This window comes from Vanessa cardui, chromosome 5 (assembly GCF_905220365.1).
Source record: "Vanessa cardui chromosome 5, ilVanCard2.1, whole genome shotgun sequence".
In the NCBI taxonomy this organism is placed as follows: domain Eukaryota; kingdom Metazoa; phylum Arthropoda; class Insecta; order Lepidoptera; family Nymphalidae; genus Vanessa; species Vanessa cardui.
The window spans coordinates 9,568,409-9,582,429 of record NC_061127.1 but is presented as its reverse complement, the minus strand read 5'-3'; the positions used below and the strand labels follow the sequence as shown (position 1 = coordinate 9,582,429).

Here is a 14,021-nt window from a genome sequence, read left to right as displayed (position 1 = left end):
AAACATGAACTAAAAATTATTTACGAAGACAAAAGTTCCACTTTTCTAATCTTTTAAATTTTTCTCAATAGATGTGTTGTCCGTGCCTCAATACACATGATATCTAACAATTATAACAAGATAATATAATTATATTCAAATAATAATTATACATAATATAAATCTTGTTATTATCACCACGAAACATCAGAATCTACATCTACAAAAAGCCGCGCATGAAATTGAGCTCAGTGGTGTTTCATTGAAGAACCTTATGTTTAGCCATAGCGAGGAAGATAGCGAATACAACAAATACGTAATACGGTATATAACAAATACAGTAACTGACTATACAATACACATATAATTTGGCTATGTTACAGGGATCCCCGAAATTAAATTTCTTAAATGGCGGCTTAATAAGCGATCGGGAGTCCTTTCAAAACAAAATATAAGAGTTATATATCAAATGAGTATCACATCATACATTCATACTATCACAAGCAGCAAAGTAGAAGAAAATAGAAGCGTATCAAAGAATAATTCTCACATCGCTTTAATTTTATTTATATCTTTGAAGTATTGCAACATTTAATAAGTGTCAACTTCAACTAAAGGTAGAAAAAATTAATCAATCACAATTCAGAAGTACAATTTTATACTGTCGGTCTCGAGTGTAATAATCTAAGGCAGTGGTACTTTGTAATTAATTTGCTCAAATTAAAATGAGATTTTTTAGAAATTAGTTTTTATACACATTATAATTAAAGACGGCTGTTAATTCGTCATACAAAAATGCTGGCGTTTATTACGAAGAATTTAAACGACATTATTTATTTATCCTTACTTCTCCTCTGTGTATTCGTAGGGCCTTATTACAGAAAGTTAGATACAATTGATTCAAAAAAATGGGCTGGTTCTATCTTAGGTCTTTTGTTAATAATAATTGTATCTGGAAATAGTGCTTCACATCCGATCATGTCCGGCTTAATGGGAATATCTATAATAAAAACAGATACAATAAAGTAAGTATTTAAATGTTTGACGAAAATATACTATTTGGTGTAAAATTAGTTTAAAACATAAAATGAATCATAAAAATATAATCGCTAATTTTATAATTTATTGAATAATATTATTATTAAACAGAATATAATATATATTCAGTACACAGTTTTAGTAACGATGTATATTATTCTATGTATAAATAATACGCCAAGGTGTAAAAGATTTCAATAATATATATTTTTTAAGTAAAAATAATACTCTTGTTTACAGACGATGCCATGTTACAACATTTTTCTTTATGTTTGGCTATCTCTTTGTATTCCGGCTTGGACATCTAATCGGTTTACCACCTTCTTCGGGCCAAACAAACTTAATCGAGATGATCATTGTGCTAAGAGTGGTCGGAGTAGCTTTTGAAATGAATGGATCCTGGTTGGCTACCGAGGCTAAGAAAAAAGAATCAGATTCAACGAAGGCAGAAACTAAGTCATCAACAGAAAAAGATGACGATTTCCTTGAGCTGATTAACCCGGAATTTATTGATTTGTTCCACTATACTTTCAACTATATTGGATTATTGACAGGTAATATTATCTTCAATTATAAATATAGTTAAAAAATTAAAACTTTTATAACTTACTTCAACCAAAGTTATGACAAATACATTATGGAATGATGACATTTAATGCATTATGGAAGTTGCTATTGGAACTTTAGAAGTAAAATGAAAGTGGATATAACTAGTTATGTGGTAAAGAGTTGTGTTATACTTAAAAGCTTATCATTTAACTTCATCATCGTCTGCAAAGTAGAAGGTTACCCTGAGTGTTACTGTGAAATATATTTATTTGTAATGAGGAAATTCACATCTATACATAATATTCAGGGTTAATATAGTAATAATAATACTAAATTGGCTCTGTTCATGTTCATAAAAAAAAACAATTCTATACAATGACATAAAAAGTGCTAGGTTGTATAAATTAATTAATTAAAAATTAATGTTAATAAGTTGTTTTTGAGCACTTTTATGTGTGTTTTTAATATTTTGTACCTTATATGAAATGATTTTTACAATTTATCTAAGGGTATTCAAAAAGTGAATTTTGGGTGGAACAATGTTTAAATTGGATTTTAGTAATGTTTTAGTTATCTACAATGCTTCAAAGTTTGTCATTTTTTTCTTTGGGAAATCTTATTTTCTTTCAGTCTATTATATAAAGATTTGAAAGTAACAACCTTTTTTTCAACCGACTTCCAAAAGGAGGAGGTTATCAATTCGTCTGTATTTTTTTTTTTTTTCTAGGTCCGTATTACAGATATCGTACGTTCAATGATTACTTCCATTTGCCATACAGCAAGTATGTGGATTGTTTTGGCTTTACAGTCAATACACTGAGGATGGTGCCGCTCTATATTTCTCTGTACTTAGCATTCTCACACTTATGGCCCCTTGAGGTAAGTTACATATACAAATACATCAGTAACTAACATTGTTATTAGCATCCATTGTATCATCCTTGTATTAAGGAACATTTTAAGCAATTCCAAATCAATGTTATTATCAATTTATGGTGAATGAGTCTAGTTTTAGTTTATATTGAAGTAATACTTTTGAAGATAATGTAGTCTTTTTAAGAAGGTGATAACTAAGTATTATAAACTATACCTCTTAATTATGATAATGTAACGTAATTGTGGCGCACGTTACATGTTTCATCCATTTTTAAATAATTTCAACATAAAATACTAAATTTCTAACATAGGTTATCGAATGTCATCTGTCATTTGACTTTGACAATCATTTCTAAGGCTATGTTTATGCATAATTTAAAAATACCGCTAAATTTGACATTTAAAATAAAAATGCACTTTTTATGCATTATGCATTCCTGACCTGATTGTGATTTATTATCTTTATATTATCTTTGAGATGATCTTTGACATTTGTCTAAGACCTCACTTTCCTTCCGCCTTTTAAGTCGAAATGTGACACTAAATTTTTTTCAAAGTTTTTGTAACTTTTATTTGGTTTAAACTATTGAATATTGTTGAAAATTGAAGTTTTAAGGCACGAAATGTCTTAATTTAAACGATTGGAAGTAAATCGATGTCGGATTACAAAAATAAATTTGGATATTTGTCGCCTCGTGGTAAGTCGAAAAACTTTCTTCGAAATTTGAATTTATTTCAATTGTTCTGTTTCGTAACAACGATTGTGGTTCTTTACAGGGGATTTTTAGAATATTTCCCATGATGCATTTTGTTATTTTTGGAAAATAACCGGGATTGACCGGGTAAGTTGGTTGAATTATTAAAGTGATACTTTAGATTTTCGAAATTCGTGTTAGGTTCTAATTAGAATTGTTTCTCTTTTGCAGTTATTTTCAATGGTTATTTTCAACAATTATTTTCACCAGTTATTTTCGAAATTTATTTTCTACAGTTATTTTCTACAACTGTATTATCGTGGATTATTCCTTGAATTATCTTCTTTGGCTGTATCTTCGAGTGGATTATTGTCAACGCTTTTCGAAGAACATTTGAACTTAATTTCTTTAGATATTTTGAAGATAAAATTTTAGAAACCGTAAAGGAAGTGAAAACTTTATAACAATTATTTAACTTCTGGATTTCGGTATGTAGTTTTTACATATTTATTTTACCGCAACTTTGGAACTTTGTGGGATTTAGTATACAATTTATAACCTTATAAAAATTTGGCATTCAAACATTTTTTTTAAAGGATAGTTATACATTGTTATAACGTTATTTAAACTTTATTTTTGACTTGTTTGTAACTTGTTATTACATAACTTAGTCTTAACTTTAAAATATTTTTTTTGCTAACTATAAAACATTTACAATAAGTAAATATTTAATTAAGTTTAGTGTGAATTTAAATGGATGTAAACATCCAGGCGCCCGATTTTGTTACTGTTGTTACTTTAAGACTTTTTAATTGTTAAAATTATTTTGACATATTTTTTTTGAATAAATTAATTTGGAACATAGATTTGCCTTTTCTGTAAATCTACTTGTAATGTTGAAGGGTTATTTAACTGACTTCCGGAGCACTTTCTTTCGAGGATTTGTTTAATTTAAAAACCTTGTCCAGCTCTACCGAATTTTTAGTTTGCCTCGAAGAAAATTAACATTTTTTAAATTTAAATTTATTTTTAGCCAATTATATATTACAATTGGCCCCCCCTTCAAAATTATTCATTACAATTGGCGCCCTCAGCCAGGGACCTGAATTACAATTAAAGCTCTTGTAAAGCATTTAATATGTACTATGTATTTTCATATGTATAATTTTTGTTAGAATCATTTTGTACTAAATACTAATGTTAAGTATTTATGTAATTTGAATGCCAAGTTTATAACCTTTTTATGTTTTGAAGTAAAGCTTTTCGTTCCATTATCAATTCTATTTTAGGACATAACCATGACTGACAGAGATGAATTAACTCTTAAACCATCTATTGATGATAGTAGTGACAAAAATGTAACCCCTAATATTATTAATGTAGAACATTCTCAGATGTTAGAGACGAATATTTCTCAGGCGAAGCCTTCTGCTTCTAATGATTTAGTAGACTTGTCGGCAGACTTGCCACAATTTTTTAGTAACACTTTATCTATGAATAATAGACAACCTCAATACTATAAACGAGTAGATTTGTCTAAGTTTAAATATAAATTTAATGGTAAAACATGCGTACGTGAATTTTTGTTAACATTTGAAGAATACTGTGTGAGTCGAGATATTAGTGATGACCAAATATTGCCATGCTTTACTGAAGTAGTAACTGACATTGCTCTCAAGTGGTTTAGATCTATACGTAGTTCGCTTAATTCTTGGAAACATCTTAAAATAGAATTACTAAAGCGTTTTGACAAACTAGATTTTGATTATCAACTTGAATATAATTTAAGAATTAGAAAACAGAAACAAAATGAAACTTTATCAGATTTTATTATTGAAATTGTAGATATGTCAAATAGACTAACTTATCCCTTATCTGAACATACTATATTAGAAATATTGAAACATAACATGCTGCCTAGCTACTCTATTCATTTGGTAGGTCGTTCAATAAATTCTATTGATGATTTAGTAAAACTTTCAAAACAAATTGATGAATTTCGAATATTAAATAATAAACATAGTTATAATAACTCAGATTTCAAGACTAAGCATATTAATTCAGTTCAAACATTAACTTGTTTAAAATGTAAAGAAATTGGACATACTTATAAAAAGTGTAAAAAGATTCCAGGCACTATATGTTTTAAATGTGGTAAATTAAATGTTATCACTAAATTTTGCAATAATTGTACTCTTCCAAAAAACGAGTAAGGTTTTGTCAGACACAGGTCCTTAATAAAGAATCAGTTGATCTGACAAATATTAAAATTTCTAAACCTAATGCTTCTGAAATTCGTGAAGACTTTTCTAATTGGTGTAATTATTTAAAACTATTTTTCTCAATGAATAAATTTGCTCCCATTTTGTTTACTAAAAATAGTGACATACGTCCATTTTTAAAATTTCAAGTTTGTGGTAAATCATTTACAGGTTTATTGGATAGTGGTGCTAATAAAAGCGTACTAGGTTGTAATAGTCACTTGCAATTCCTCAATTTAGGATTCAAACTTAAGACTAGTAGTTATAAGGCTTGTACTGCTGATGGTAGTTCACAAGACGTTTTAGGTACTATTGATATTCCAATTACTTGTGACAATGTAACTCGCATTGTAGAATTCATGGTAGTTCCCTCACTAAATCCAGAAATTATTCTAGGATTCGACTTTTGGCTCGCATTTAATTTAGCTCATGAATTATTTAAAAATATAACTTTTGAAAATAAGAATTCAATAATTGTAAATTCTGTAACTTCTGTAGTTCAACTTTCTTCTTCTGAAAAAGAACAATTAAATAAAATTATAAAACTTTTTGAAGAAATTTCTTATGAAAAGAAAGGTTTAGGTTTAACACATTTAACTAAGCATAAAATTATAACTGTTGGTGAACCTATTAAACAACGTTATTGGCCTATTAGTCCTGCTAAACAAAAAGAACTTTATGATGAAGTTCAAGTTTTGCTTAGGGATGGTATTATTCAACCTTCTAAATCTCCTTGGTGTTCTCCAGTATTAGCTGTCACAAAAAAAGATGGTGGTATAAGACTATGTTTAGATTCCAGAAAATTAAATTCAGTCACTATTAAAGATGCATATCCTTTACCTTACACGTCGCGGATTTTGGATAATTTGCGTGGTGCTAAGTATATCACAGCAATTGATTTGTCTAAAGCTTTTCTGCAAATTCCATTAGAAGAAACTTCCAGAGAGAAGACTGCTTTCGTAATTCCTGGAAAGGGATTATTCGAATTCGTTCGTATGCCCTTCGGTTTAACTAATGCTCCCGCTGAACTACAAAGATTAGTAGACAAACTTTTTGGTGTAGAATTCGATTCTAATGTATTTGTATATTTAGATGACTTAATAGCTATCTCTAGTGATTTTCAAACTCATTTAACTCTTTTAAGTAAAATTTATCATAAATTAAAAGATGCTGGTTTAACTATTAATTTGAAAAAATGTGAATTTTGTAAAGAACGTCTATGTTATTTAGGCTACGTTGTCGATAGCAATGGTTTACATACAGATCCTTCTAAATTGTCTGTAATAGAAAATTTTCCTCGTCCTACAACTGTAAAACAAGTACGTAGTTTTCTTGGTTTGTGTTCATATTATCGTAGATTCATAGAAAAATTTGCTGATATTGCTACTCCTTTAACTAATCTAACTCGCGGTAGTCGAAATAGTAAACGTGCCGTAGAATGGAATTCAGATTGCGAAACCTCTTTTGTAAAACTTAAACAAGCACTATTAACAGCTCCTGTACTAATTTGTCCAGATTTTAACAAATCATTTTTCCTGCATTGTGATGCTAGCTCTTATGCTATTGGTAGTGTTTTATGTCAAAAAGATGATGAAGATAATCAACATCCTGTTGCATTTTATTCTAGAACATTTAATAAATGTGAAATTAATTATAGTACTACTGAAAAAGAACTTCTTGCTATATTAGATTCTATAGAACATTTTAGACCGTATATTGAAGGTATGGAATTTACTGTGATAACAGATCATGCTAGTTTAAAGTGGTTATTACGCTTAAATAATCCAAGCGGACGCTTAGCGCGTTGGGCTGCTCGTATATCTCAATTTACTTTTAATATAATACATAAAAAAGGTAATTTACATGTTGTACCTGATACTTTATCTCGTATTCAAATTAATGCTATTGATATTCCATCAGAGATAACCCATCCTGATGAAGAAATTGAAGATCCTTGGTACAAAAATATATTTATAGGTTGTCAAAAATTTCCCTTAAGATATAAAAATTATAGAGTTGAAAACAAAGTTCTTTATAGATTTTGTAAACCCAAATTTCAATTGCAAAGTAATTTAGCATGGAAAATTGTTATTCCAAAAGAAAATGTATTAGATACTATTCGTAATAATCATGATTCATTAGATTCAAGTCACTTAGGTATTCATAAAACTTTAAATAAGTTAAAAATTCATTATTATTGGCCTAATATGTTTAAAGATGTAAAAGATTATATTTCAAATTGTGAAACTTGTAAAGCTTATAAGCACTCGAATGCTCCACCTTTTGGTATAATGACGAATCAAAAGATTGTTTCTCAACCTATGATTATGCTATCTATTGATATAGTTGGTCCATTGCCAAAATCATATTCTGGACACAGATATATTTGCACGGTATTAGATGTATTTTCTAAGTATTGTTGGTTAAATCCATTATGTAATGCTACCACAAAATCCATATGTAGATTTTTAGAAAAGGATATTTTTCTTAAATTTGGTTGTCCAAAAATCATAATTTGTGATAATGGTACTCAATTTACTTCTAAACATTTTGTACAATTTTTGAAAAGCTTTAATATAAATAAAATATTTTATAACACTTTATATACACCTCAAAATAATCCAGTTGAACGTTATCATAAAACGTTAGAAACTTGCATAGCATGTTTTGTTCATGATGATCATAGAACTTGGTCAAAATATTTATGCCATGTTCAATTAGCTTTGAATAGCAGTATTAATTTAGCTACTGAATTTACTCCCAATTTTCTTATGTTTGGTCGTGAAGTCATAATTGATGCTTCATTACATCGTTTCAGTAATTCATTTACAAATTTGAATGAACTCGAATTTGGTAATCGTCGAACTTATGCACAAAGTTTAGATTCCTTAAGTTCAATTTTTGATTTGGTAACCAAATCTTTATTTAAAGCTTATAAAAAGAATGCTTTATATTGTAATAAGGGAAGGAAAGTCATTTCCTATGAGTCAGGTGATATAGTTTGGAGAAGAAATTTCATCTTGTCTAGTGCTTCTCAATATTTTTCGGCTAAGCTTGCTCCTAAGTTTATAAAATCTCAAATTGTAGAGAAGATTTCTAATAATGTTTATATATTAAAAGATTTAGAGAAAGGTACTGTTGGTCGTTATCATATTAAAGATATTATTAAAATATAGTTTTGAATTAACTCTAAAATATTTTGTAGAGTTATATTTAGATTTGGGATATTGAGGCATTTGTTAGAGATGATTGAATGAGATGTATGAAAGAATTGGCCTCAAAGATTTGATAGATGATAGTATGATAGGATTCCCACTCTAGTATGTTTTCTACAAATATATTTTTGCTAAATTTAACTTAGGACATTTTGGATTCCATACAAAAATAAGTCCGAATATTTCTTTTGACTCATAAGATCTTATATATTTTTTTTGTAATATTTTTTGAATATTGTTTTTACAATATTTTTGTGTTTATACTTTTGTATTATTTTGTTTGTGTGTTTTGTACATAACATTTTTGCTAGTTGTGTAGAACCTTATTGCATATTTTAGTAATAAGTTATTTTTGGTTGAAGTTTTGTAGAAGTAATCCTTTGGATTCGATTATTGACTATTACTTTAGTCCAGCTTGGTTTTGACTTTGTTTTGGATATTCCAATTTTGTGAATTTTCCAATAACACATTTTTGAAACAATTGTTTGTTGTTTTGTTCTGTGCTCGGAAAGCTGGTGGAGTTGAGCCGGTCACAGACATATTTTTTGGAGACTTTGTTCTGTGCTCGGGAAACTGGTGGTGTTGAGCCGGTCACAGACACCCATTTTTTGGAAGTTTTGTTTAACTGTGTTCGAAAAGCTGATGGTGTAGAGTCGGTCACAGTTAGAACTATTTTTGTATGCTCTCGTGTTCGGAAAGTCGTATTGAGTTGCGTCGGCCACGTTAGTCATATCTTTTGTTTTTATTTGAAACCATTTTGAGGTTGGTGTTCTTGGTATGCCAATTAGTGTATGTTCCGTAGACCCAACATTTTATTAAAAAAAAAATATATTTTCCTTCTTTCGAGTAAGGTAATACTTTATAATTTCCTACTCTAAATGAAACAAGTTTTATTAGACAGCTCATTGCTTTCGAGTGAGGCTATATTGAGTCCTCATCTCCAAGGTTAAGTTGTTTGATAATTACTTTTACTTATCACATTTTCTGAATAGAGTTAAGTTAGACAACTTTTTGCTTTCGAGTGAGACTATATTAGAGTTCTCATCTCTAGGGTAGTGTTTAGCTATTACTTTTGTTTAGAATTGTTTAGAAATAACTTTTGTTATAATTTGATATGGTTTGTTGTTGTTTTCCATATTTTTCTAACTTTTGTAGAGTTACTATTTGTGATGTCACTCTAATATTTTGATTGATAGAGTCGGTCTCTACCTCTTTTGTAGAGTCGAATAAAAGAGTCTCTCAGGTTGAGCTCCTCTTTTATTTTTTGGTTGGGGGGTAATGTAACGTAATTGTGGCGCACGTTACATGTTTCATCCATTTTTAAATAATTTCAACATAAAATACTAAATTTCTAACATAGGTTATCGAATGTCATCTGTCATTTGACTTTGACAATCATTTCTAAGGCTATGTTTATGCATAATTTAAAAATACCGCTAAATTTGACATTTAAAATAAAAATGCACTTTTTATGCATTATGCATTCCTGACCTGATTGTGATTTATTATCTTTATATTATCTTTGAGATGATCTTTGACATTTGTCTAAGACCTCACTTTCCTTCCGCCTTTTAAGTCGAAATGTGACACTAAATTTTTTTCAAAGTTTTTGTAACTTTTATTTGGTTTAAACTATTGAATATTGTTGAAAATTGAAGTTTTAAGGCACGAAATGTCTTAATTTAAACGATTGGAAGTAAATCGATGTCGGATTACAAAAATAAATTTGGATATTTGTCGCCTCGTGGTAAGTCGAAAAACTTTCTTCGAAATTTGAATTTATTTCAATTGTTCTGTTTCGTAACAACGATTGTGGTTCTTTACAGGGGATTTTTAGAATATTTCCCATGATGCATTTTGTTATTTTTGGAAAATAACCGGGATTGACCGGGTAAGTTGGTTGAATTATTAAAGTGATACTTTAGATTTTCGAAATTCGTGTTAGGTTCTAATTAGAATTGTTTCTCTTTTGCAGTTATTTTCAATGGTTATTTTCAACAATTATTTTCACCAGTTATTTTCGAAATTTATTTTCTACAGTTATTTTCTACAACTGTATTATCGTGGATTATTCCTTGAATTATCTTCTTTGGCTGTATCTTCGAGTGGATTATTGTCAACGCTTTTCGAAGAACATTTGAACTTAATTTCTTTAGATATTTTGAAGATAAAATTTTAGAAACCGTAAAGGAAGTGAAAACTTTATAACAATTATTTAACTTCTGGATTTCGGTATGTAGTTTTTACATATTTATTTTACCGCAACTTTGGAACTTTGTGGGATTTAGTATACAATTTATAACCTTATAAAAATTTGGCATTCAAACATTTTTTTTAAAGGATAGTTATACATTGTTATAACGTTATTTAAACTTTATTTTTGACTTGTTTGTAACTTGTTATTACATAACTTAGTCTTAACTTTAAAATATTTTTTTTGCTAACTATAAAACATTTACAATAAGTAAATATTTAATTAAGTTTAGTGTGAATTTAAATGGATGTAAACATCCAGGCGCCCGATTTTGTTACTGTTGTTACTTTAAGACTTTTTAATTGTTAAAATTATTTTGACATATTTTTTTTGAATAAATTAATTTGGAACATAGATTTGCCTTTTCTGTAAATCTACTTGTAATGTTGAAGGGTTATTTAACTGACTTCCGGAGCACTTTCTTTCGAGGATTTGTTTAATTTAAAAACCTTGTCCAGCTCTACCGAATTTTTAGTTTGCCTCGAAGAAAATTAACATTTTTTAAATTTAAATTTATTTTTAGCCAATTATATATTACAATTGGCCCCCCCTTCAAAATTAAACATTACAATAATCATTTAATCTTGGTCATGATCTGAATTACTGGGAAATACTTGTGACGTTAACATTGTAACTAATATTATAAATCTGAAAGTCAGCTTGTTTGTTGCACTTTTAAGTCCTAACAAATTAACTGATTATCATTCATCAAAGGTAGGTTAATTATTATGTCTAAAAATGTATGTGTTTATAATTGTATTTGTTTTCCAGTATGTCTTGACGGAGGAACATAACAATAGCCACTTTTTATATAGGATGTTATATCCTTGGGCGTTATTTGCGGCATTTCGACAACGCATCTATTCGGGCATGACTCTTGCGGAGAGTGTGTGTACATCTGCAGGTCTTGGTGCTTATCCGGTGCAGGGTAGGAATAGAACTGGTCATGGACCTACGGTTGGTTACTTGAAGCTTAAAAAGATGTAAGTAAAAAATGCACATATTTACCGGTAGTTTGTAGTATAATGAAATTTTTATTTTTATTTTTTTACCACTATTGTATGTAAAATTATGAAAAATAAAAATATAATGTGGAATAAAGTATGTTGGAATTAATTAATATTTCCACCACACACAGATGTGTGTGTGTGATTAGAGCTCTTTTTCGCATGATAGTATTAAAGAGTTTTGTTCATACCTACCTACATGTTTTTAAAATTAAGTAAGTTGCTAATTCCAATCGATGGCACACTAAAGATATTTTGCGTTCCTATAGCTTGCAAGTTATGGATAAGAATATTTTCCAAAAGAGAATATTACATACGAAACGATAGAAAGACACACGCGAACCGCAGTTATCCGCGATTGCTCACTGCAATTACTGTTTATAATGCAATTTGCAAGCCGATTTTGCTGTTTATTTTTGTAATCAAATAAAAATGTTTTGTCTTGTCTTTTATCCTACTGGCTAAAGGCATGCCATTAAATGATACTATACCTTAAAAAATATAATTTTTTTGTCCATATGTGCGTTTTGTACCGGTATTTTTGTTAGACCCTAATAAAATAAAAAACGAGCCTTACACTAATCGCGTATAATTTATACCGTATACTTTTTCGCTACCCATGTAGTATGAGCATAAAATAAGAAACAATATATTTATTTCAAAATTTGCTACTATATGACATCTAGCTTCAGCATTGAGAACTCATTGGCCAAATCAAATAGCGCGCGCTCCCTCTTACACACTTCCGTCTCTTTCCTGAAATCAATCTAACAGATAGTATTAAAGGTAGACAAAAGAGGTTGCATATCAAAAATACAAATCGTACAATTTCAGGACGGACAAAGAAGCTCAGGTGGCAGAGTATGACTTCAAAACCGTTGAATCTATGGACGTCTGGGGTTGTGAGACCGTGGTCACTCTGCGCGATTCGATGAAAGTTTGGAACAAGGCCGTGCAATACTGGGTTGCCATGGTCGTGTATAAGAGATTCCCTGTGAAGAATTTGAAGTAAGTTTTTTTTGTCTGGTAGAGATTACTTATAGCAATAAGACCGCCCTTGTACACCACCTTCTTCTACTTATATTTGTTATTACTGTCTTTTTTTCCTGTTAATGTTTGTGTGCAATAAAGTTTTTATCTATCTATCTAAGTTTTGATTTACTTTTTTCATTAATACGAAGGAATCGTTGCGATTGTCTTATTGTTTGTTTTCAGGATCCACGCTGCTCTCTTCGTTTCCGTGATATGGCATGGTTTCCACGCTGGGTATTTCTTCTGCATATATTTCTGTCCGTTCTACGTGATGGCCGAGGACATATATTACAAGCTCTATTACAAGGATGCTACTGGAATGGTAATTTTTGGTTTTCATATACATATACAAAATACACACACACATAAAAAAATTCGTAAGCTTTGAGCAAAAGACATACAAATTTAACCTTGAATTTTTATAATCGCGAGATCAAAGGACTTTTAATACTACAATAGTCGAATTATCTTTGAATTATTTCCGAAATAAATGGTTATTCTCACTCTTTAAATTTAAATAGTAAGTTTATAATATATAAAACAGATGTATGTTACAGGTTGATCACATTGTTTAATATTTCATATATTTATTGTATAATTATTTTATGTTAATTATTACAGAAAAAGAAGATAATTGGCTTCATAATGTGGTTCCTTCGTTCACATTCCGAATCTTACCAAGCTGCTGCATTCCTACTTCTGACATTTGATCGTATTTGGATCTACTACAGTTCCGTTTATCACTACTGGTACGGCGTGTGGTTAGCTTTCTTAATATTGGGATTGATTTTAAACCAAGTCCGTGCAATGTTGCGACCAAAGCCACCGAGGGTCAGCAAAACAGATACAATAAAGGAGTGAAGGAAAAACAAAATGAAATGTTAAATTTATTGATTTAAACATTATTTCAATTATTGAAATAGAATTAGATTCTATTTTAAGGGGATAAGGACTGATATCGTAAAGACAAAGTAATTTTTTACGGGGATCGATTTTTCGGCATTTATGATATTATGTATGGGTATATTTCATAAGTCTTGATAAAGCGCTTCGACGTGATAAAGAATTAGCATTTACAATTTGTTTATGGTCACGTCGAGCCTAAATTGATGTAT

The 14,021-nt window shown here is 29.5% G+C and overlaps 1 protein-coding gene across 1 annotated transcript; it reads left to right on the top strand.

The window, feature by feature from the left end:
* The first annotated feature begins 613 nt into the window (after positions 1-613).
* Positions 614-13,930, top strand: LOC124529656 (lysophospholipid acyltransferase 7-like). Its single transcript, XM_047103488.1, has 7 exons — positions 614-1,004; positions 1,258-1,571; positions 2,294-2,445; positions 11,639-11,850; positions 12,709-12,882; positions 13,090-13,228; positions 13,528-13,930. The coding sequence occupies exons 1-7, from the start codon at positions 775-777 to the stop codon at positions 13,765-13,767; spliced, it is 1,461 nt and encodes a 486-aa protein (XP_046959444.1). The 5' UTR covers positions 614-774; the 3' UTR covers positions 13,768-13,930.
* The last annotated feature ends 91 nt before the right edge of the window (positions 13,931-14,021 follow it).

Excerpts from the sequence above, each read along its gene's own strand:
- LOC124529656 (XM_047103488.1), top strand. The coding sequence starts at position 775 with ATGCTGGCGTTTATTACGAAGAATTTAAACGACATTATTTATTTATCC. Across the intron at positions 1,005-1,257 it reads ATAAAAACAGATACAATAAA|ACGATGCCATGTTACAACAT; the intron begins GTAAGTATTTAA and ends TCTTGTTTACAG. Across the intron at positions 12,883-13,089 it reads TTCCCTGTGAAGAATTTGAA|GATCCACGCTGCTCTCTTCG; the intron begins GTAAGTTTTTTT and ends GTTTGTTTTCAG.